This window comes from Strix uralensis, chromosome 1 (genome assembly GCF_047716275.1).
Source record: "Strix uralensis isolate ZFMK-TIS-50842 chromosome 1, bStrUra1, whole genome shotgun sequence".
Classification (NCBI taxonomy): Eukaryota; Metazoa; Chordata; class Aves; order Strigiformes; family Strigidae; genus Strix; species Strix uralensis.
Window position 1 is genome coordinate 14,634,073 of NC_133972.1, and position 25,330 is coordinate 14,659,402.

Consider the following 25,330-nt stretch of genomic DNA (forward strand, 5'->3'; position numbering starts at 1 on the left):
GTGAGCCAAGAGGTGTTATAAAAAAAGTCTCATCTGTGACACTCCAGTGAGCAATAGCAAATTTTAAGGCCTTGCCCATCAAATAGCCACCAAAGGAGTGATCTCTGCTATACATAGAATCATGTTATGCTGGCTTGATTTTTATATATACATGCAATTAATAAATCTTTGAACAGAGTTCTTCAGGTATCACACAAGCATTCTCCTCTTTCATAGCCAAACCCCTAATGATTCCTGGAATCTCACCTGGATCCTCAGAAGAAAATTTTGCCCTCAGACTGAATGCTAGTGCAAAAGACTGAGCCAGGGTAAGCACTTCCCGTACTTTCTACTATGCTTTCTATAGTTCTCTAGTAGAAGAAATTAAAACAAAACACTTCAAGATTTCACAGGGATGAAAAAAATTTTTTTCATAATAAAAAGAAAAGCAAACTGCCCTCCTAGGGAAGGCATACTCAGTTTTAGTTAAAGTACAGAAGCTCAGCAGTGCACACCATATCAGGGTATTTCCTATGCTAGGACTGGGTTCAGCCCTCCATTCTTTGCACCCTAACTAATTCTCACTTTTGTTCATAGAATTAGAATGAAAAGGACTAAGTCATCAGGGATATCATATCATCGCTTTTCTTCTTTTGTACTACATGGCTCAGTTTTGTTACGGAAGCCGTTTATACAGTGGAGAAGAGTAAGTCAGAAAATGTACAAAAACATGCAACAGTATCTAAAAGCCTACATTATTGTACTCAATTATATTATTTTGTCCTACCTTCCATTATGATCTTCTGCTATGGGTTTTAATTATTTCCAGCAACCACTAATGAGTTCAGAGACCAAAAAATATCAGCGTATATAAGACTCACTAAAGGATGGGTCAGCCTTCTTTTAGATTAGGAAGGTTTTAAAAGGGAGCTTTCCACTCCATCTCTGTAACATAAGTATCTTCCTTCTTCTAAAGAGAACATGCACATAATTGTTAGGGTTTTTTCTTGCCATTAGTCAGGTTACATGAAAGTTCATTATAAAAAGAAAGATATTATGTTCTACCTTTGCACTGAGAGCAACGCTTCTTGGTAGCTAAAAAACCCAATTCCTTTCTTCTGCCACTCTCTCCATCCACTTGCACTTAGCACACATTGATTTTTATCCCATCTTTTTAAAGGACTGTCAGCCATCACAGCTCTGTTTTGGTTAATCAATCTGGTGTGAACATGTATCACATTTGAGGGAAAAAAAAAAAAGGGGGGGTGTGTGTGTTGGTAGTTAACTGTTACAGAGGATAGTGGGGAGAGAAAATGGCAACAATGCAACACTGGTAGATCTCTTAAGTAACAAAACTTCCACAATCTCTTTTCTGCGGCTAGCAGTCTTAGTGTTTTGCACAAGGTGGGGTTTCTGGTGTCTAGTTGTAAGCTTCAGATACAATTTCAGTGAGAAGCTAGGTAAGGAACTAGCAGGAACTAGTCTCTCTCCTTCAACTAGCTACCTATAATCACAAAGCTTACTGCACTTTATTATTTTTGATACTTCTATCCCTCTCTCAAACTTGTATAAATTGGTCAGCCAATTCAAAACTTATTTTGGAAGAAAAACAGACAGCACAATCACATATCCCTTACGTGATATAACTTTACATGGATGTAGAAGCAACAGACAGGCTATTCTATTAATTCCCAGTTGTTAATACGAGCTGGCATGAAGAATTGCAACATCCCTCCCACATACGGGTACACTGCACCTTCACTTGTGTGAGTATACAGCGTCTTGACTAACCTCGGGGCACAAGGGTGTAGTTTATGCAAAAGCATGAACTGTGATGTGGTCAAGGGGAGCTTGTAGTTAATGCTTTGCACTGTGCTGCGACCAGAACAATCCAACGCTTTCCCGTTCACCCCAGCAGCAATGTTTCTGGACAGTCAGCTTTGTGAGGATATCTTCTTTTATTTTCTTTAACAGACATATATTACAGACATATATCACTCTCAACCCCAAAAATACCCATGCTGCCAGGCTTCCTTCTAATTTTGTACTGGTATCCACTAATAGTATGATCAACTAAGGGAAAAGCCCTGTACCTGTAGATCAGCTAGGTTCCTTAACAGCCTCTTCGTTTGCTTGATTTCAGTTATCTTCAGCCTGTCCCAGACTGCAACTTTCATTTGATGTTAAGAATCTTTTAATGTATTGTCTAGTGACTTTTCACTACTTAAATTTATTTTTGGCATTAAGCAACCATTAGCCAAAATACAACAGGTATCTAAATTGTCAGCATTTCCAGGACGGAGGAACTCAGCATCATTAAAAGGGGAGCATCTTGTAATTCTTGTCTTATGTGTGAGTTTTACCTGTTTTCTTATTTGTTGATGGCTTAAATATATATATGTAGAAATCTCCCATGGCTGTCAGCTGCTTAGTAATGGAAATGTCTTGGGCCCACTGAATAAGCACTTTAGAAAGCTGTTCAACAACAGAATATCCCACGCATGTGCATATGGTAAGGATTGCTAGTATACAGAGAGCCCCTCACGCTCCCCTGCCACAATACTGACCTAAGAGAAAATGTAGACAGAGGCCGTACATTTCTACCCATTGAAATATATAGTTTCGTTACTACTGGGTAGCTCAGAGCACCATTGACTTTGTAAGCAGACAAATTATTTAAGTTAGAAAACTTCTAGAAAATTACTGCCCTCCTTATTACGCTCTATGGAAAAGTGTTTGTGCTGTCCAGCATATACCCTTAACTGAGACACTTGTTACAAATGCAGTAAAATGAGGTGCTATGTTAAATACCTGCACTGGCTTCACCCTGCTTGTGTTCCCACTCACAATCTGGTAAAGTCACCCAAGCAGCTGCCAAAGAAGCTGCAACTGATTCTTTAATTGTAACACTGGTGCCAACAGGGAACTGAAGGGTAAATCTGATCCCTTAACTCACAGCAGTCTTTGTGCATGATCAGCCCTCAACTCAACCAGCTCGTCTTTCATAATCGCCAGCACTGTCTTCCCGTGTAAAATGACTTTCATCTATCAGCACCAGACAAGCTCATTTAATATTTTACTGAGTTAGTCCAGGTGCAGAAATAATCTCCTACACACACTTCCTTCATCATGGAGGTAAGGCAGACACAAATTTGTGAATAATTATGGTTGCATAAATTATGGTTGCATATACTGCAATGAGATAACTATAGAAGCCCAATTAGTCCACTCATGATTTCCCTGTGGGAAACCTTTTAATTTTTGGAAGCAAGATTGTGCTTCTTTCCGCAGGGTGTAAGCGTTATCTTAAAGCTAGAACTAAAACACGCACCCATTGCAATAAATACCCCTCACATTGACATAGTGATTTAGAAGCTACTAGCTAATTGAACAGCTGACTACATTCCTGATAAGTCCACTTAAATATGAATCACATCTTGTTCTCCAATTATCAATTAAGATATGAGGTTCTGACCTTAAGCAGAAGTCACAGCCACCCCTGGTGTAAGCATCCCTTGATCGTTCAAGCATGATACCAATTTGTGAGTAAATTCTTGGTGAGTGAACGCAAGGTTCTCCAGGGGGGACCCTGAACTATCCAGATATTAACTATTTATGAAGCAGGATGTGAAGAAAAGGGTGACCCTGTGCAAGGAAGAGCTGTATTGTCAGAAACCAGGCTGTGGGCAAGTAGGGGATGTCAGAAAATGGTCTGGCAAGCCTCTATGTGCGAGATGGAAGGCAAGAAGAAGAAAAACGTGGTCTTAGAAGTATCAAGGGGACTAAAGGTTCAAATAGGCCTGCAGACCCTGATCCGTCCTGCCTAACTGATCCTAAAAACCTCTGTATAGCAATGAGAGGGACAAGATGGGAGACTACTCAAGAAGGCAAGTTGGGTGAGTACATTAGCGTAGGCACTCCAAGTCACCTTCTGGAGGTGCCTCTGACTCTCCCTTCACTGTGAAGGACCCCTGGTAGCTAATGCAGGTGCCTCAAATCAAATGGTGTTGAAAAGTGGCATTTTCAAGAACAGCTAGATCAGTGCTTCTGTAGCAGTAATGTGCTTCGTGATTGCCATCATCACAAATGATCCTACTGCAACATCGAAGGGATAGATCAGTAACCCCACATTACAGTAATTACAATACTAAATTGGAAAATACAAAGGGAAACACACTTGTGTTTAGTGTAGCTATGCTGTGACAAAGCTGGATCAGCAATGAATAAATTTTTTGTTTTTAAAAACCTTTTAAAAAAGGTTATTTTCACCCAATTTCTTTTCATGCATAGCAGAGCCATTTTATCCTACATGTTCTATAGCCCCATTCCCCAGGGTTGTTTTCTTTTCCATAATAAAAGTCCTTTCACCTCACACCATAAGTTTGCTACACATGAAAACACTAAACTAGGTACTTAATGTACTACTACTCCCACAGTCCCACCTGAGAAGGGATAGGAAGAATGACATCAATGCAGCATTAGAACCAGCAGAAAAAAATGATTTAAAGGATCACAGCATCCCTGTAAGTCAGTTCAACTTACCAACCAATGAATCAAAAAGCTCCTGTTTAAAAGGCATTCCCCTGTCAAAGAGTGAAGGTTTTTCTTCCTCACGCAACAGTCAATACTGACATTGGATTATTCCTTCCCTCTACAGATATCTTGTTTTCTCAATGTCAAACTTTCTTCTTCCTGCAAAGGACAACTTCTAGCATTTTCAGCGTATTTTCTACTAAACTGCATTTATTAAACCAGCTGCCTTGAGGATAAATAAAACCTCCCATTGTCTCCCCCCTTTTCCCAGAAGGTGTATCACCAGTTCCTACTACAGAACTAACCTGGTACCTGAGGAAATCAGCTAGCGCTAACACTCTTACACAGGCAATTCATTCCATTGCAGACCCATTTCCTATTGATGTCCCATATTATGAACTTGTGCTGGTGGCAGAACAGGGAATCCAAAAGGCCCCTTGAGCACACAGGATCTGTTTGGTAGGATGGAGCAGACTTCAGAGGGTTTAAGCCAGACTTCCCAGGTTTGTCTCAGTAAAACCACAGAGAGAAGTTCCAGCACTGCCTCTGTCCTCCTTCATTCAAGGGAGCTGATGTTTCCCTACTGTTTAAAATTCTTGATCCAGCTATCCTTTCATTACTACTTTTGGACTGTGTTCTGTAAATTATGTTAGCTGCTTGTTTATTCAAAACACCCACCATCTCTCTAAGCCTCCCTTTGTAACAAGCTGCCAGCTTGCCTCTCTGTTCAGCTGATTCCCATTATCTGGGCTCCCCATCATCTGATTATATTTAGTCTCACCCAAGTAGTTTTGATTATCAAGATTCTACTACAGTCTAATTAGTGACATTTTTATTACTAATTTGTCACTCAGACACTTTCAGTCACATTAAAAATTCCTGCCAGCTTCTCTGAAATTGCTGTGTGTTTGCAGTCTTTTTCTCTTCACACAAGATCAGCTAAGCATTTTTATTTTGCTAGATCCTTGGGAGACTTTTAAAGAAACAGGAAAATAGTCTCAAGGAGAAGGTGACTTTTGAACACTGCAAAGAGGATCCAGCCCAAGGAACTGATATGTGGCATTTCACCTCTTAGACATCAGTTTGAATATCACTGAGGAGACATACAACACACTCGGAACCTTTACATCCTGTCCGTTTTGTTTCTAAAGGTGTGGAAGTAGTTGAGTCAGGACACAGCGTGACACTTCCTCACACTCAACTTACCAGTCAGTGACAGCTCTGTGGTAGCTCCTACTAGTGCTACATCTGTGGTTGGCTGTGCTGTGTGAGTCTCTGAAGAGCTACAAGAGTGCGCCAAAACAGGCGAGAGCTGTGAAGCTGGACTTTGTGAAAGTCTGCCAAACTCTACCTGAAACTCAGCCGCACACATCTGGAGTCAATACAGACATCAGAACAAAATGCTGCATGTTTGTATCTCTCTCTTGATCTCTTCATAGTATGTCTGTCCTTTCAATCAAATGGAAGATGAGGTTTACACCATATGTTCTGGAACGGAACACATTGGTCAGGCTGACCAAACTCAGGCCGTATCACTGCACCTGCCTTCACCAAGCTCTGAATTTAAGAGATAATATCAACCACGAGGCTTAAAGACAAGGTATAAGTCTTCCAGAACAGTGCAAACTGGTGAAAGGAGACAATTTTTGGAGACACAGTACAGCTAAAGATGGTAATTAAAATTGCTAACTCAACATTACACTTTCTTCAAACAAAAGCTGCCATAGACTTTAGAATGCAGCCGTACATCCCTTACAAAGGGTTAATAAACAATGGTAACATGCATCTTATAGGCACAAGCAGTATGTTTTATAACTGTTAATTACATAGATAGCTGCTATTATAAATAGTTCTGAAGCAATCCATTAACCAGATGGCTTTTAGCAAATCAGAATTTATTACTCTTTTACGAGCTACTTATAAAAATGTAACTTTCAGATAAAGAATGTGAAATAGCTGAAGCAGTTGTCCATATCTGTTTTCTATTATAGCATCTCTGAGGGTAGGGGGAGGAAAGGAAGAAAGTGTCTTATTAACTCTGTACAGACAGCTCTTCCTATTGAAACTTCTCCCTTCTTTTCCTGGGGAAGGGCAACCCTCACTTAGACTTCCACTGCACTGGAGCGAGATGAGGTCTATTAGCAAGGGCAATGAAGGCAGTAGAGGATAACACTTCCCCTTTCTGAAAGTCTGACCGAAGTCAAGGAAACAGCTACTGTTGACATGAGTAGGATCAGGACTTCTGTCTTAAGTGCCTATGGCTTCACATAAAAGATAATGATATAAAACACTGGAATAACTGTCTTGGTATTATACATGAGTTTATCACTTACTTCCTCGTAAATCTACTGAAAAGCATTAAGATACTGAGCGAGACAAATGAAATTTATTTGCAGTCCAAGACACCAATATTTGTTCACATTTCTAAAGATTTTACATTAGAGATTTTGACAAGGTAAGTGTGGCAGTCTGCGCTTTCAGTGGCTATCCTCTGCGCAGGAGCACAGGAGACGGTTAACTTTCAAACGTGTCAATAAAATCCATTTCACAAGTCTTATGGCCTAAATAATATCAGTGGGCAATGAACTGGAATTCACATTCATTTGGAACTTTAATAGATTAAACTCCAACAGAAAGTTGGCAGATAAAAAAAGTTGAGATTGAAAAATGGCTCCTAACATTCAGGTTTCATTTTACTGCATTCCTCCAAAGAATACTTACCCAAGGAAAGCATTAGTTGGGAAAGCATTACTGTTTGGGGTTTGTCTGCCTGAGCTTTTTTGTTAAAACCTAAGACTCTACTACATTGTAGGTTTGTGATTTATTCTCCTACACAAACTGACATTCAGAATGGTATGCCAGCTCATCACCCACAGTCCATCATACTTTAAGGAGATAGGCATTCAGCCAGGATTTAATGAAGTCATAGAAAAGCTAACCAGTGGTTTCAACACTTTACAGTGTTTTGCCAACAAGAACTCCAAGAAGATTTATCCATCTTTACCCTCTAAACATTAATAAACCATACAAAAAAAGAAGATGGCAGCATTCGGTGTGCATTGTCACGTAGCCATACACAACCTTCACAGCTGATGAAGGCGTTTGGCCCCTTGCCTTATCATACCCAAAGTCTCCACGTAACTCTTGAAGGCATAAACTACGATGAACGTTACTGCTTGAATAGTTCTCAACAACTACCATGCACAAAAAGACGACTTGCTCTGTGTGGATACTCACATCTTAGCATGACAGGATCTTTTCCCAACTTCCATTTGTAAATGAGGAAAAGACAGTCTGGGAATCTCAGTTAGATGAACATGTATTTTCACATGATTTGGGTAGGATTTTCCAAGAACTAAAGGTTATGAAAACTTGCCAATTTTATATGGCACAACTTCTCCAGGCTACTTTGAAAAAATCATTCCTTACACTTTACTCATGTTTGGGTAGAATACTACTTCAATGTTTCTTTTGGAATGCCCAAATATGCCATATATTCCCCATAAAAATACAGTATATTGATCTCCCCACTCAGCTTCTCTCTCAGCTGCTTCTAGCATGGGTGTAGAATGCCTTTTCTAAACAAAATAAACCTGTGCTACAGCACTACCAATAGACTGAAACAACATTCTGAAAAAACATTTGGTTTACTACAAGTAAATGAATGGTTGCTTCTCAGTCACTGGCGAACCCAGGGACAATTTGTTTATTTCATCACCGTATTTCAAATACTGAGTAAACTGGAAGATATCCCAGAAACAGTTTAACATTCATGTCATCACAGTAGTGTTGCTCAGAACATGTAAGTTTGAAATTTGGCTGTGGTGCCAGATGTTCCTTCTACTGTTTCCCTCGGTGTCTGGAAACATTTAGCACTTCAGAAAGATCACAGACAGTGGATGTACCTGCAGTATGATTTCAAACACAATTCTGATTCTGGTAGTGATTCCCAAACAGAAAAATGAGGTATGATGCAAGAACCAGAAACACCTCTAGACCTAGAAAAATCCCTTAAGTGACCTTCCATAGAAACATGTGGCGAATCACTCATGATCTCACACGTGAGAATCACTCATCCATATTTGGACTGAGAGGAAAAGTTCTTCCAGAGAGACATCAGGGAAAGACTCAGTGCCCTGATGCAAATCTGTCTACGTCCCACTTTCATATTCTACTTTTTCTAGATTCCCTCCTAAGTGATTGTAGAAAAAGAAATTGCTGCAATTCCCAAGGGAGCAGAGACTGAAATGACTTCTGACCTCTCCACACAGAGGAAAAGTGAAAAGGGGAAACGCATTTGGTTTCCCAAACCGAAGCTCAAAAATCTTCAGCCTGTATCAGAGTGGTTTTGTCTCTAATCACAGCATTATTTCTCATCATTCTCTGCAATTCTAAAGACTTCAGCATGAAATCAGCAAATCCACTGATATCCACTATCTACTAGTGAATAACACACTTCTAGCTCCCACCTGAATGTCTACAGTGGTGTTTCAGTCTCAGTAAAAAAAAAAAAAAAAGAGAACATCCATACAAGTTCCTCTATTACGGGCTCAACAACTGTGCCTGTGAATGAATAAAAACACATCATTAAGCCCAAGTTGCTTCAAACAACCACACTAATTCACAGGAAATAGTGATATTCTTTTATAATTATCACAAATAAACTAGGAATAAGAAGATTAGCAGGCTTAAAAACATCCCCAAACTATTCCAAACAAAATCTTTTATAGTTTCTTTTTAGCAGTGCATTCAGTTTGCAGGCAATGAATGTGTCATTCTTCTGGAGCTGGGAATGAGTTGGATACATTATTATAGTCAAAAGCGACACATAAAATGTAAATCAAATTTGTTGCCCCAAAGTGTCTTCAAGATCCTTTTTCCCAACCTTTTATGGCTAGTGAGATGGGTTATCAACTACAGCATCCTGCTCTGTCTTGATAAAGAAGTGCCCAAGACAATGTGATGCTACTGCATCAGCAGGAACAAAGGTTCAATGTGCAGTTATTCATGTTATTTTAAGCAGTCCCACTTACCAAAAGGAAAAATAATTTTAAAAGTTGCTAATAGTTGCAGCAAACTTCAACAAAACTTTGCACACCTCTAAATTGAATATCTAAATGAGAACAGCAGTGGTATGCACTTGCAATATAAGAGAAACCTCGGTTAGTAAAGATTTATTATGCTAATAACACTAGAGCATACCTATTGTCCTGCACATTTTGAAAAAGGACACTGCATATGTATATTTAAATTGCCAGAATGAACAGTGGGTCACAAACAAAACCTAAAACTTGAACTGCATCAACCAAATTGATAGCGCATCTATTATTTCTACCCTTTCTTGTACATTTTTGCATAGTCAGTTCTGCTGCCAAAGCATTTCTAGAAGGTGAATACAAAGGATATCAAGCACTATAATCACTGAATGAAATATGACTGATGCATTAATGCTCACTCAAATCTATAGATCTAAAGAAAAAACAATAAAATTAAATGCATGATTTAGAAGTAAGCTTAAATACGGAACTGATTCTAAATTCACTGAGGAAAGCAAACTTCACAAATCACTACCAAGAGCATTAGCAATCTCCCCCCCAGACAAAAGATCAACTTCAGATGCCTTGTTAATATGTATCTGGGTTTTACAATGTTCTAATGAGAATGATGCTCTATGAAAAAGGTACAGAGGCCTAGTAAAAAGAGGTGGTCAAGGAAAGTGACAACCAAGGCAAGTTCAAAATTAGATGATAGCTTTGCAGTCTTCAGGGTCTTAACATCACTGTCCTTCCCCTGTTGCTAAATAGAAAAGGAAGGTTTGAGATGGCTAGTGGGAAAGACTTGAAGTAGAAGACAGATAACACTGAGAATAAATAAAGCAGATTAACTAGCTGCCACAAAATTCACTTGCCTCTTGTTCTTGCAGTAAACTGGCCAAGGAAACAGAAGAGAAAATAACATTGTGTCTGGGCTGCTATTCAGCCCTCCCCACCTCCTCAGTTTTAGGAGCAGGTCTACCCAAATTTCTGTGGAGAGCCAGAAGACAACTCAGATCTCTGTCCATTGACCAAGAGGAAAACACTGTCACCGACCCAAGAAACTAAGAAACTCCAGCTAGATGTCCCAAGTTAAGTGAGATATAACTGCAGGACCCAGCGAACTACTACTTAAGCAAAATGGGAAGTACAACTTTAAACCTTGTCAGTGTGACATTTAGTGGACATTTCCTATGCCTCATCCATCCTCTTATGCTTTGTTTTCTCTTTCAGGAAGCAGAGGCAAAGACAGATTCACAAAAAACAACAAAAAAAGGAGACTGCAGCTTTTGCCAAACAGTTGCTAATATCACAGTTATTCATATTACAGACACACCAAGGACAATGTACAGAAAAACTGGAAGAACTAGTCTACTTCCGTAATATGTTGATAATCCCAGAGATTAAAACTGGTTGTAATCCCTCTTTGCCTGAAGTCATTTTAAGTCCTAAAAAGTATGGATTGTACAGTAATGCTCTATGTACTTGGGCACATTCCTCTCCCTCTCTCTCTGCCCATGTCTTTGCTCACTCTCCATTCCCACTGTAACTTTTAAACAGTTATCCAACTTCAAAAAACAAACCGAGAAGCACAGTCTCCAAGATACAAACTTCCTTTGACGATGAAAAACAGGCAGGTAAGTAGAGTGAACCAAAGCAGACAGTTCTGTGAGATATTCAGAGGATTCAACAGGCTCAAAGTTCTTGGTGAGACTACTATTCCCGGCAGAAGCTTCTTCTGATGGTCTAAAGCCCTTCCTGCAATTTAAATATGTCTTTTGATATTACATAACAGCCTTGCATACATTTGTCAAACTGATTACATAGCTCAACTAAACTGAGTTGACACGTGATCTATGTCACACTTGAGTCAACTCATTTGGTAACAACCAAATGTTGTGACTTCTTGAGGACATTCTGCTGATATTAATCACTTTCTCTAGAAACCTCATCAAAAATCACATTCCAGATCTGTTACTACTTTACATCTTTTTAGCAGTGAAAAGGTTGCCTTGATGCCTTGCATGTTGCCTGAATGACCACAGAGGCTCCTTCAAATGCAGCATCTGTCACAGAGGACACGATTTTCCACACCTTATGAAATTAATAACAATTCCATCATTCACCTCCTTATCATCTGGAAACAAGAGAAGCAACATTTAGTTAATCTGGGACAGAGGAAAATAACTGAAAATTAGAGAGAAATCATTACAATACTTCTGTGATATAGGCCTACCTAGAAAATTCTTCTCCTGACTTCTAAAATTCTCCAACATGTAGATTTAAAGATTGAGAGAGTATACCACTCTGCTGCTTTGTAAGGGTTTGTTTGCAGTCATGCTCTGCCTGAGGAGTAAGGGACTTAGTGTTTGTCCTCCTAGGAATAGAAGGTGTAATTCTCCTTCCCTTTATCTTGGATTAGCTGTCAAGACAGTAAGTGGACTGTTCAAACATTCAATGTTTTCAGTGGTTTTAAATCAAGATGAAACATAGGCCAAGAAGTGCTGCATGACTGCATGCCTCAGTTGCTCAGTGCTCAGCTTCTCTCCCACTCCTGGGCGGGTAGAAGTGAAGGTTCGGATGCATTTCAGAGGGAGGGTCAGTGTCCCCTTAAAGCCAGAGCCCATTTAAGATGTCAATTTGGGCATCCAAAACCAAAAGATAATTAAAGTCTCTTTCTTTTGGAATGATCTGGGACAGATACTGCACTTACAGCACTTTTGCTTTGTACCTCAACGGACTTCAAAGTGGTTTTACCCACCTTAATCCTGTATTAAACATGAGTTGTGTTACTTTGTTGAACCGTATCTCTTCATAGGCTAAATAATTTACTTAAAATTCTGTGTAAAAATGTCAATATTATTACAGTGCAGAATTGGCATAGCCCCAGATTAATTTTATGTCACTATGACATCATGTAACAAATGCATGCTCTTTCTTAGGCCATGCATGTTGCCCAACAGCACAGTCAAGATGCACTCTGAGCCTCTCCAATTCTTTCACTTCAGAATATCTGGGGCCCCTGCAAAGATTTGCAAAGTCAGATCAGTCCCTCTCTCTCTGTTCCTCCTCAAATGAAACACATTTCAAGAGTGATGTTCTAAACTTTACCATCCAGTCTAACCCGACTCAATTATTCATAGTTTATTATACCTCACCAACACCAAGCTAACACTATGGACTATTGGAAGCTAGGAGCTAATGCAAAGTGCTTGACGCAGGTAACATCACAAAGGTTGAAAGACAACCGCATGTTCAGACATAAGCAAAAACTTAGTTACCTGCTGAACAACTCATACTGCAATCCCAGGGACCCAGACCCTGGGCTCTGAAAATAAGCAGCAAGGGTTTGAAGTTCAAAGGAGCTGGGATTTTTCAAAAGAAATTCCAACAGAATAATATTCATACTTTACAGCATTGAATTACTTCAGTGCTAATGCAGCTTACACTGAACCAACATTCATTCTTGTGGTAACACCTTACCCAGGACATCCAAGTTAATGTTAAACTTTATTTCAGCGAAAGCAGGAGCAGCCCTCTCTGAATAAAGAATTTTATGAAGGTCTGAACCAAATTAATTCAAAGTAACTGAAGGAATATCGATATCAAGGGCCTCTACACCAGGCTCCTAGTCATAAAGTTTCCAATAATGGAAGATGATAGTAAAACACTTCTAAAAATTATAGGTTGTCCCTGCTATTTCTGAGGTCAATGGAATTTTCCAGAATGAGAAACCTATGAAATTTTTTTCCTTCTGCTCCAATGTGATTCACTGTGAATGAAACAGAAGTCAGGCTGCTGTATGTCACCCTTGTCTCCTCAGTGTATTAGGTAAAGAACTGTTAACTTGAGAGAAAAAAAAGGTGTTAATACCCACCATACTCATTCCATTTTTATGTGCTAAGTTTTTGCCTGGTGTAAGTATGTGAAACTGAATCAAAGTCAACAGAGCTTCATCCATTTAGGTAAGCAAATCTTTGGTATCAGAAATAAACAAGATGAAAAACCCAACCAATACTCCAAAGTTCTAATATGGAACTCTTCAACTAATAGGAATATTCAATAGCTGAACATCATTGCCCTATCTTATATATCAACATGTTTATGGCAGAGGAAACGAACTAAAATAAATTCAGAAAATCCTCAAATCATTCTTAAAATTTGTCATGCTCAGATAATATAATTAACATCATACATAGCTCCTTTGGCTCACTCCAACAAGATGCAGTTCACACAAAATCCAGCAAAGTTCCTGGTCACTTACTTTCAGTATGTAAAGCATAAGAATGATCCCAGTGAAGTCAACAGGCTTAACTGGTTATCTGGTATCAATAAGAACTATTTTCTTCTTACTCAAATTCTTAGTGTCTCCAACCAGGTACATGGCCATGCCCAAACCTCCATTAACTCTTGAATAACTCTGATCTTCACCTAGGAATAAACACCACCCATGATCCCAAACTCAAACAAAACACATCTGCATGCGTCTTACACAGACAACATTCCTAATAACACAACACGAAAATACATTAAAGAAGCTTCGAAGTAGTGATGCTATAGAAGGTAGTTAACAAAACCAGAAAGGATCACAGAGAAAGCAGTCTTTGACAGAAGCCCATCAATTATTTTAGAACTTACATGGTGTGTTGTGTGGGAAGCTATCTAACCAATTACACATTAAAAAAAAATTCACTATGCTGTTTTCAAAATGTAAATGCACATATCATTTTTAGTAACACATTTATGAAATGCTAAAATCTAACAAAACAGCCTACCTGTACAAAAGAACAGAGATAATGAGTAGAGCAGAAAAGTTAGTTATTTTCTGACTTACATGAATTTAAAGTTCAATTTTAATACTTGATAATATGGGTGAGCACAAGACTACGTAAACCATTTAGATGAAAAAAACAGCAATGTAACACCCATATTCTCCAACTACTAATGTCCTGGATGCACGGAATACAGCGATGGATGCACACTTCATCAGCCAAGTAACCAATAAATACTAGCATAGTCTCAACACATTACAGAAGAGTTAAACTGTTCACTGGCTGAGTTACTCATTACTACAATCATGGTAATAAAGTAATCAAAACTTGAAATTCAAAGACTGGAAACATAACTAGATTTAGGTAAATTAAAAAGAGGAGATCCACTTCTAAAAAGCAATCACCATTTGAAATAACCACTGGTCCAAGATTAATTTACCGGTATGGGTACTTACCTGTTTGTACCAGTATTTTTACCTGCCTTAAGGCAACCATGGAGTAATAGAAAATGGAACACTAAAACCCAGTGATTTGATCCAAAGGCCGCCACAGCCAGTGAGAAGACCCTGATGCCAGCAACCCTAGATAACATCCATCTTTCACAAGACCTTCATCTTCACCCTAGTAGTGGATTCATGCTAAGCTCTAGCTATGAAAAGAATACTTTTGCCCTGCAGTGACTCCCAGAGAAACAATCTTTTTAAACACTTCTCACTGTGTAGCTCGAGGCAGTGAAAATCCAAGTGTTCCTTTTATGGGATTAAGAACCTGCACTTTTCTGTCACAGGTCTTACTTATGCTAACCTCATGCATTCACCCCTGCTCCCTGGGTTCATTCCCAGGACCATTTCTCTTGTTGAACCACTAACAAAACAAGCTATTAATCATATTTTTTTCTACTGCCTTATGCTTTCCTTTCTGCTTGGGGTGCTCTAAAGCATCCTCCTGACAATATTTTCCAAAGCTCCTTCTTTCAACTGTCCTCTGGGAAACATCATGGTAACCAGATATATAGTACAATGCTATCAAAGGCTTCTATATAGCAAATTTGTGATGATAGAACTCCCCTAATGGGATTTGCATCCCAGCTCAATAGAAAAAAGCACTGTAATAACCTCCCATTTTTTTTCTTGTGTTGTAATCATCTGGTATGCATTTAACGAGTACTTCAAAGTAATTCTCTATTGTTCTGTTACTCTGAACTTAGCTCAGCGGGGCTTAGCTTTTCAAAGCGTCCCAGAGGGGGATCTTAATTACTCATTTTTTTTCATTTTTCAAACAAAATCTCAAATCTACTAAACAAACAACAATTCCTTTTAGATCTCAGAATTTCCTGTTACTGGATTTGCAGAGAATTAAAATCAACAAAAAGAAGTGCAGTCTAGTATGTCTCAAATTTTATCTAAAGACCTCATTCTATCACAGCTACTACTACAGGGAGGGGACTGTGCAAAAGGCAGCCTGGAAGACCAGCTCTGTTCTCAGCTTTGTCAACAACAATCTAAAAATGTGCAAAAAAATCAATGAGACCTACTTTTCAAAATGTCCACGCACCCAGGCTACCTCTCAAGAGCCCTGGTTCTGAACTAGAAAGGCACTAACAATATACCTGTCACAAATGGGAGAATTTTGTCATATCTCTGGAGTTTTAAGGTTAGTTTATGAAGATAAATGTAAACCTCCAGTTCACCACCGAAAATCTGGTAAAAATCAAGCTTATACACTGAGCCATGGGCAAAGCTTGGTCTAGAAAAACTCTCTTCCCAAAATCCCTGCTAGGGCAAACTCCTGCATGTCCTAAGAGCCAGATACTACTTTGTTTTCAAGCTTAAAGCCAGCTCTAATCAGGGCCAGATTTTCTTGTTCCTAAAGTATATTGTAGATTCCCTACCCTCAAGAACACCTGAAATAACTTCTCAGACTCCTGTAGTTAGAGGACGTTAACTCACCGCATGCAGTTCAACAAGCACTCCTCTGTAAGAAAATGTTTAAATCTAAATTGAGTTGCCCAGAACAGCAAATTTAAGTTACTAAATACAAACTAGAAATTATATTCCTGTTTTGATTCAAATGGGGAAAAACAAACTTCATTGTTGACTTATCAGAAGTCTAATATTACTCAGGGGAGAGCAGAGTAGTTTAGCTGAGGCCAGCGGTAAGAGTTACTGCTAGTCTGGATGCCTGCTGGAAAGTGCAATAAAGCATACAAGTCTATGCGACATCCCAATCACCATTTTTATGAACATTTTCCTATTTATTAATAGTAGCTGCTCTAAATTCACTCAAGTTTTATGCCAGCTGCCAATTCTGGGTCTAGTACAAATTTGAGATATACTACAAGTAAGTTCAGCTAGAAATGAAAATAAAAGGTGAGAAAAAAAGCACACCATATGCCAACAAGGCAAGTTCATTGCTGACAGGTAAGAGGGCAAGTGAATGGCTGTACATACCAGTAATTCCAGAAGAACGGGTGAGTTCAACCACTAAAGACAATGGAGGGAAAGTTATCAAGCATGGAGAAGAAAAAATGGCACCAGAGAAAGTTAGGTTATTTCCCTTCTGTTCATAAACTATTTTCTGCTCTGAGTTTAAGAAACTTTTAATAAACTTTTTAATAAACTTTTCTCTGCTCTGAGACATTCAAACTGTTCCAACGAATCTGTTACCTTCCCCTCAGTGTATTTACCTGAGCTTTGCATCACCACTTGTATTTGTTTTTATACACAGCTCTTGGACCTCAACAGAAGACAAAATATCAATCACACAAAGCATATGGAACATAAAATGCATGGGAGCATGTGGCCTTCAAAGACAGATGACTCAGAAATTCATGATACAGATTAGCACCTTTCCATACTTGATTACTCAGGAAGAGGAGATATTTTGTAACTGGCAGTCACCTTCAGCTGCTAACAATCCATTCATTAGCAGCATTTTCACCGAACAGTAGGCTGAGCTTGACAGGGAAGTTGCCTCACATCCAGGACACTATTTAAAATCCAATAGCCACTTTGACTGTTGTAAAATGGATATTGATAGAGATGGAAACTTGAAAAAAATTCAATTTAGGGATAAGCAATCGCAACAGATGTACTGTAAGAAAATACTGTTTACACGAAGACAATCTAACACAGTTTGGATTTGAGTTATTACACCGCTGCTGTAGAAGTATGCTTCTTTCTATCCCGGTAGATAGATCCCCCCCAAAACTATAGAGCTGAAATCTCTAGGGTGAGCAACATTCCTCCTTCTGGTGTTCCTCCACGTGCATGATCTACAAAGTGTCACAAAATGCCTATATATTATGCATATAGAAAAGTGGCTGGTAGGGCAGTATAATAAGGAGATGTAGCTAGATGCCAAATTCCTTCACTGAAAAAAACAGTCCATGAAAGAGACTATTTAGGGAAGTACTCCTGAAGGACAGACATTTTTGTAGCCTGGTCTCAAAGATGTCTCCTTGCCATCTGCTTGTCCAACGTTAAATACACATACCACAAGTCAGGACTCAGCCCGTTCCAAAAGGATATTGGTAGTTTATTCTAGTACATCAGCCAAGGACATTTTGTAGCATGAATGACTAATATTTAAAGCAGTTCAACATGTTCCATTTGATTAAAAGCTTTCACGGAAAGTCTTTATTTGCAGAAAAAGATCATAATTCTTTTGAGGAAGACACAGTGGCTGATGTATCACAACCATTGTAAGAATTGAAAAATACCTGTGGATATGTTTTCTTACCATAAAGCACAAGTGTAATAGTCTTCCTCTTCAGCCAAGCAGAACTATATTAACCAATATTTTAATTCTGCAACTGCATTTATCAGTTAAACCCATGGATATAAGAACACCCAACCAGAGGTTAAATGGAACCTAAGGAAAAGATCTATTGTAATATGTCGTTCTCCACAAACAAATCCAAATCCGCTATTTAACAACAAACCTCCCATTCCCAGAAATACAGCATGGATGGGAACTTCATCAGATTGCTGTTGAATGTTGCCATTTTACTTCGATTCTTGAAATAATAATCTCATTTTTCAGAGTATAACTTCTTGCTCTTTACACCTGTGGTCAACATTTAAGAATGGGAAGTACTCTACAATGCACAGCCATTCAGCATGCTACCATCAAGCAAGCACATGAAGACAATTCTGGATCATTTGAGTAGTAAAGCTTGTAAGGGCAATGTTTTCAGAAACAAGAAACAATTTTCAGATCCTGAACTTGAGACAATTTTATAGAGGTGATTTCTTAGCACTGCAATAATTCTGCCCCTCTCCTGGTACTTCCCTAGGGAGACATCAAAAAACCAGAAGCACTTGTGATCACTAGATATTGCTGAAATTCTTGGCATAAATAAGTCATCAAATTTGTGATTAAAGAGATTTAAAGAGCTGAGTCAAAATCTCAGGAACTTTCATTTACTCTCCAGAAAGCCCCTTCTGTTTTCAGCCACTAAAACCCAGGCCCCTGTACTTTTGAAACTTAATGTAGAGACAGCTTCAGACTTCCAACTCACAGTCATTTCTGTTAAAGATATATTTACATCTGAAACCACTTGCCAAGTAGCCCTAGAGACTAATGTAAACTAGGGTTTTTTCCCTACCAATTATTTTTGTTAAACAGGATTCAAACCAGGAGCTAGAAAATCACTGAAATATAAGCAAGAATTTAGGATGTGTGACAGGGTTATTAAGGTAAGGCCCCACTGGATCCAGTCCTTCTTATAGGAACCTTCTGGACACAAAAATGTGCAGCTCTGAGAAAAGCAGGGCCTGCCACTTCCACGTTTTCCACAATTAGAATAAGGACTGCAACAGAAGCCATACAACTTCCACTGGTAAAAATGGTTGCATTAAGAGCTACAGTCAAAGCACTTTTGGTGGATTTGATTGACGTTCCCAGCCTTGTGCTCACTCATAGTCTATTCTCAACCCTCTGCATCCACTTCATCTTCCCACATTCAGTCTCCTTTTATCAGCTTCACTTACTGTGAGACCTTTTTCCCTTATCTATTCCCCTTTACTGACCTATTCTCTTGCTATTTGGTTTTTCCCCTCCCCACTATATCCAACCCAATAAATCCTTCAGTGAACTACCAGTGTTTTCTGCCGTATTATTTTTCATTCCGCTTCTGTAAACTATCCCTTCTCCAGCATTTTATCCATCCCACCTTTAGGACAGCACTAATGCTGTATGACTGTACCTAATGCACAGGGAACATGTTCTACACTGGTTTGCTACAGCAATAGATACAATAGACTAAAATCATGGTAGTCTTTAGCTTATACTACCTCACTATTGTCATTATCCAGCTCGTACGGAGTGGTAAAAGCTGTAGCCTGGAAGTGAAGAAATCAGATTTCAGTGTCCTTCACAAAGCACAGGGAAGGAACTTCATGCAAACTTGTACAGATTGAAATAGTTCTTTCCAAAGTATGTCAGTAAAAATAGATTTCATACAAGTCTGTAATAAGACAAAGGCTAATTAGCTGCAACGACTTTTTCCTGAGGTCGAGAGGAGTTACACCTGGGATGATTTTAGCCTAGAATAGCCATACTTATTGATGTGATTTATTTTTTTTTTTTTAAACTCAGGACATAGCACATCACACCTTCATTTTTACTTGATGCTAAAGTTACAGGGCTAATGAAACAAGTTATTTTGATAAGACAGAACCTACTTGAAAATAACTTATGTCTCAGCATTCTGTACTCGGTATAACACCCAAGACTGCTGTAACTTCTCTAAGTTGGTCAATATTTTATCTTTTTTTTTTTCCTCTGCATTTTTCTTTCCCTTTTTCCCCCAATCTCTGTAGCTAGCAGTACTCTGTGGATCACCAGGCCCACTGTTTCCTTCTCATCACTCCTTTATGAGATTTCAAGCATATACATCTGGTCATCAAGCACTGTTTCTAAGGATGCTTCATTCTTTCAGAACTTCTTCCAGTTCACATACCAAAACCCCCAGATTCTCCTAGTCCTGTAACAGTCTCTCTGCTGAGACTCCTTCAGAAGCAGGATCCAGGAGGCACAAGATTGCTGACACCTACAGTAGTCCACTAAGACTGTCAGTCAGGCATTGACAAAACCTTGTCCTGGATACACTGAGGTTTACTGAAGCTGAGATGTTTCGAAGAAAAACATTTCAGGTCCACTATATCACCACCTTCCTCCATCATTTCACTTAGAAAATATCCACCTATTTCTGGAAGTTACCTACTAGCAAAAGTCTTATTAGCTAACAGGACTTCTGCTCCTAACTTCACAGACTCTGAGAAATTATTCACAGTATTAGCAATTACTTTCAACACAGTTATGCTCAGAGGACAGGCACCCACTGAGGTAGTCTCAGTCAAGACAGTCTGTGGTCTACTCAATTTTATTCAGCTTCTTATCCCAAACCTTCACTGAAGCACTACAGTTAAGGGCCCATTAGTGTTACAGTAAGAACTCCACACCCCAAGGGTCACCCCACACAGGTTTGATTGAAAGAAGACAACTTAAAATTCCAAAGGATAGACACAAAAAGTCTGATTAACAGAACACAGCATAAAAGCAAGACATGCAAGGCACTACAAGATGCTAAATACTGTCATTCAGTAACTGTGCACATCTGGTTTGCTGTCTCTTTTTTAACCTCAACCCTCAAAACACAGGAAAGGTAGGACAAAGAAATAAGATCAAAATACTTACCCTTCTTTCCTTCTTTATTTAATACAGAATATGTCTTTCAGTGTACCTTTTTAAATAAAAAAATATGTAGAATATCACATCGAGAAAATACACTTGACAGCCCTTTCACTGAGCACTTCTTGATGCCATTTCTTGCTGATATTGCAAGTGAAAGAGCCCATTTGGGGTACAGTACTTGTTCAGATGCTTTGAACCATCCTGTGCAAGTCTGTCCCTTCTCTTCTCACTCCTCTGCCTATATAGGCACCTAATTTAGGTTTACTGGAATTAAGTGCTATGAATACATCCTGCCTGCTTCATCCCTTACTCCAATTACTTTTAACCGTACAGCTACCCCCTGCCAGCCCTTACGCCTATGGTGAAATCAAATAGCTCTATCTGCCCCGGTCAGTTAAGAGGAATCTCTCTGCAAGGTTCCCAGCCTAGTAACAAATTAGAGACAGTTCCTGTGGTTTGTCAGAAAGCTTCTGAAGGACTACATTTGTGCACTGAAGGAATTAATAGCTCCAAGCTTGTAAAGATTTACGTATCTCCACAAAATGTCAGTAAATCTGCAGCTATCATACCAGAGATGATGATTAGCACTGTGCATATTAAACAAAGAGGTAGTGAAATATGATTTGCATATTTCTGACACGCACGCAAATTCCCACAGCTTTCACAACGTAATATCTACATGGTTCATTTTATTTTGATTAAAATTAATACATTTCACTGATGACCTTTAAAGGAATGCTTGCTTCCAGACACTTAAATGCACCAGTGATCTATTACACTTTGTCAGCAAAACAATGATCATTCCTAAGATGCCTCTGAAAAGCTACAGTCTTACACAGATCAGTCCATAAAGTTCCCAGTGACGTAAGCAATGCGGAGATGCAAAATTTGCATAATCAGCTCATTTGCTGCATTCAGCAACAAGGGACACACTCTGACGATTCAGACCCTCACCAGAAGGTTGCTCTAGTTAAGAGAAAATTGCCACATTGTAATTCAACAGACGTGAAGTACATTAGCTGGGTAGCAGACAAGTAAACACACAAATGAAGATGTAAGTAAGTTATTATTACCTTTGCTCCACAGACAATGAAAATGACCTTTGTCGAAAGGCTGGTTCAGAATCAGAAGGCAAAACTTCAGGTTTCCTGTAAGATAAATGTTGATTCTTATTACCAAGAATATTGATTTTTTCATCCATTTTTAATTTTGCTTTTGCCATATTAATTTTAGTCCAGCCACCTCAGAGCAACTCCACTAATTCCCTTGCTTCTTAGTTTCATCATTTTCAGATAGAGAAGCTGCCAGAACTTCATTAGACACCTTTTACTTGGTAGGGTTTTGCTAAACATTTAATTTATAAGTGACTTTTACCCACTGAAGGCCATCCTCAGCAGGACCCCACATTTATACAGTGCTCTCATTTAATCTCCCACTTGCTGCTGCTGCCTGGATGTAGCATTTACTGATAGGAGCTTTGCCCTGGCCTCTATTAACAGGGAAGGCTGTAGCTGACTCCGTACGAAGCGGTCCCTAATCTAGGTCCAACATTCCACTCTCCTGGTGGATGCAGAACTCTTGCTGCCATCAGTGGCTTCTGTGCCTACGTTTTCTCTGATTGTGGTAGCTCTAATTGTGGTAGATCCACTCCAGTAGATACTTTACAAATACAGAATGAAAGGCCGTGCCCAAGGAGCTTAAAATCAAAGCTAGTAAAAGCAAAGCAAACTTCAGCCTGTGTTATCTAGGTGATACTGCAGACTAAAAATCTCAGTGGATTTACCAGCAACCTGAACTGATTCAACATGATTGGGCTCCTAAAGCCTCCTGCCCTAGCAATATGTCCATTGTGAAAGTCAATAATAAACCTACAACTCTAAAAGCCTTAAAATAAAAGAATTGATGATATGACACACTTTGGTTTCAAAGAGTAAATACATAAATCTTATGACGGTTGCCTGTGGTGGGACTTGCATTATTTCACTTCCTAATTATCTTGCCAATCATATAGGAATACAAGTTTCCCCTGGAGCTTGATATCCTTAGGCAATCAGGTTAATGAAGTATTATTTGGTCATGTGAAGCCACTGTAATTGAAAAAAGAAAACCTCTATCACTAGAAAATCTTTTGGGGTTTTGAGCGGATCCAGTATAGCAGAAGGCTACAGGTAAAGCTGTGGCTTAAGCCATATGATGTTACCAGGGAAAATACAGGTGATGAAAGTCCTGAAGGTGCAGGAACACCTTGGGTGGGGACAATCTTTAAAATAATGAGTGAAATGCATGGTTAGGAGACTGGGACACCACTATTCTGCATCTTGCCTTTCAAGTGATTTAGGGTTTCTCCACTGATCTGTTCTAACCCTCAATTCCCTAAAACAGAAATAACAGTATTGTCCTAAGTATCAAAACACTTCTGAAGACCTAGATAATTTTTATGCCAGTAAAAATTCTACATTCTTCAAATTCTTCAAATTCTTCAAATACCTTCCATCATGTCTTCCACCGGAATCTTTGCTGACATGGTCCACACTTCTATTTAATTCATGTATATATAGGGGAATAAATTTACTCAGAAAATAATGGAGATGTCAGAGGACCAAGTAAACAAAGGAAAGTGAGAAAAACCTTTTTCTTTGCATTATCTGAACAGTTTTGCCTTGTCCTTGAACTTTAAGAGAAAGGTAGAAAATAATACATTCAAACTAAATGGCAATTTCTAGCTGCCTCACAAAACAGGACCTCAGCAGCAGATCTCCTAATGATGGTTAAGTGAGAAAGGCTGCCAACTCCTTATATTAAACATAATCATTTAGTGGTGCCCTCCACTGAAGAGAGCCAGCAAACATCAGAGGTTCTTTTACTGATACAATAATACAAATAGACACGGGTGCTGTAAACCTACTCCTGCTGGTGAATCACAAAAGGCATTTCTGTGTCTGTTTTAAACCCTCAAGCCATATCAGCATATGAAAACGCACTAGAGATTTTTAGCTTTTTTTGCACATCAGAAGGACTCTTATTATATATTAAGATATGTTTTTGAAACCAAGGCCTGGCTGTAGTTGTCCACACTGAGAATTCAGAGGCTGATCTTCAGAGATGACACTTCCAAGAGCTGCTGGCTCTTACTTGTTCAGTTGCAAAGAAGCAGAGAGGTAGATACCCCCAGCACACACACTCAGGAGATTTTTTTGTGTTTTGGGTTGGTTGGTTGGTTGCATTTTGGTGTTGGTTTTTTTTAAGCACAGTTATGTGTTGAAGAAGTGGAGAAATCGAAATTATTGTTTCTCCTGCTTTTAGAAAAGTGAACATTTCAGTCATTTCAAACCACTGCAATTAATGCATGATAAAATGCTGTGATTAATGCTATCAAAATGAGCCTAAATGTCAATATTTTAATGGTGCTCGCTGAGTTAATATAAAGCTGCACAAAGGGCTTAGTCCTCGGTAGATGTAAAACAGTAATAAAATTGGGCTGCAATAATTTACAACCATTGCCCTAAAAACTATTAAGAAATTGGGACTTCTGATGGCAAAAACCACGTCAATGGACAGAATATGCAACATCCATCACTCTGAGAAAAACTGAGGAGAGCTGACAGTGCCATTGCTCTGAACACTCTACTGGCTATTTGTTGGAAAACAAATCTACTTCAAGGCCATTTATCTTTAAAAGCCCTTAACAAATTAGGAAGCATCTATCTCCTGGCCTGTCTGCCCATCCATTTTTCACAAAGATAATTAGCACTCTGACCCAACCATTAACGAAATTGTGCTCTGTTTGGACTAACGGGAAAGAGAATTCTGTAAGCAAGAAATCATCAGCAAAAATAACCTGTCCCCAGATATGGATATCTCCACTGAAGAAGCTTTTGTTGGCCTTTTGTTAGAAGCAGAACAAGTGGGTCTCTTGCATAGTTTCTTCCATTTTTAGTATAACTTCCTCTTTCATTATGTACTTTTCTTGCAGCTTTTGCAGACTGAGCAAACTCAGCCATCTGCAGCACAAGCAGAAAAAATTCCTCCATACAAAACCTCCAGCTTATATTTGATGTTTACATCAACACAGAGAACAAATGGACCCAAGTCCCACAATGTAAGTCCTCTTGTGGAGGAATTAGCCAAGCAGTAAAGCCTAATTTCTATGGGACAGGAGGACAGAAGCATGACTATAGGAAATTTTTACTTGCATTTAGGGAACAAAATTTGTTCATCTCCAGCCTTACCCACGTGTTGTCCTATTTGCTGCTTATAAACCTTGCAGTCTTCCAGGCATAACTTACAGATGTATGTATTAACAGGTGGACGACT

At 38.9% G+C, this 25,330-nt stretch overlaps 1 protein-coding gene across 2 annotated transcripts in view; it reads right to left on the reverse strand.

Annotated features, from left to right (window-relative positions):
• The window catches only part of TPK1 (thiamin pyrophosphokinase 1), a 321,339-nt gene that overhangs the window by 239,079 nt on the left and 56,930 nt on the right, over nucleotides 1–25,330 (reverse strand). For both annotated transcript variants that reach the window (XM_074892034.1, XM_074891961.1), the window contains exon 2: nucleotides 22,090–22,164. In XM_074892034.1, the coding sequence (XP_074748135.1) occupies nucleotides 22,090–22,164 (75 nt within the window). The remainder of the gene's footprint in view (nucleotides 1–22,089; nucleotides 22,165–25,330) is intronic.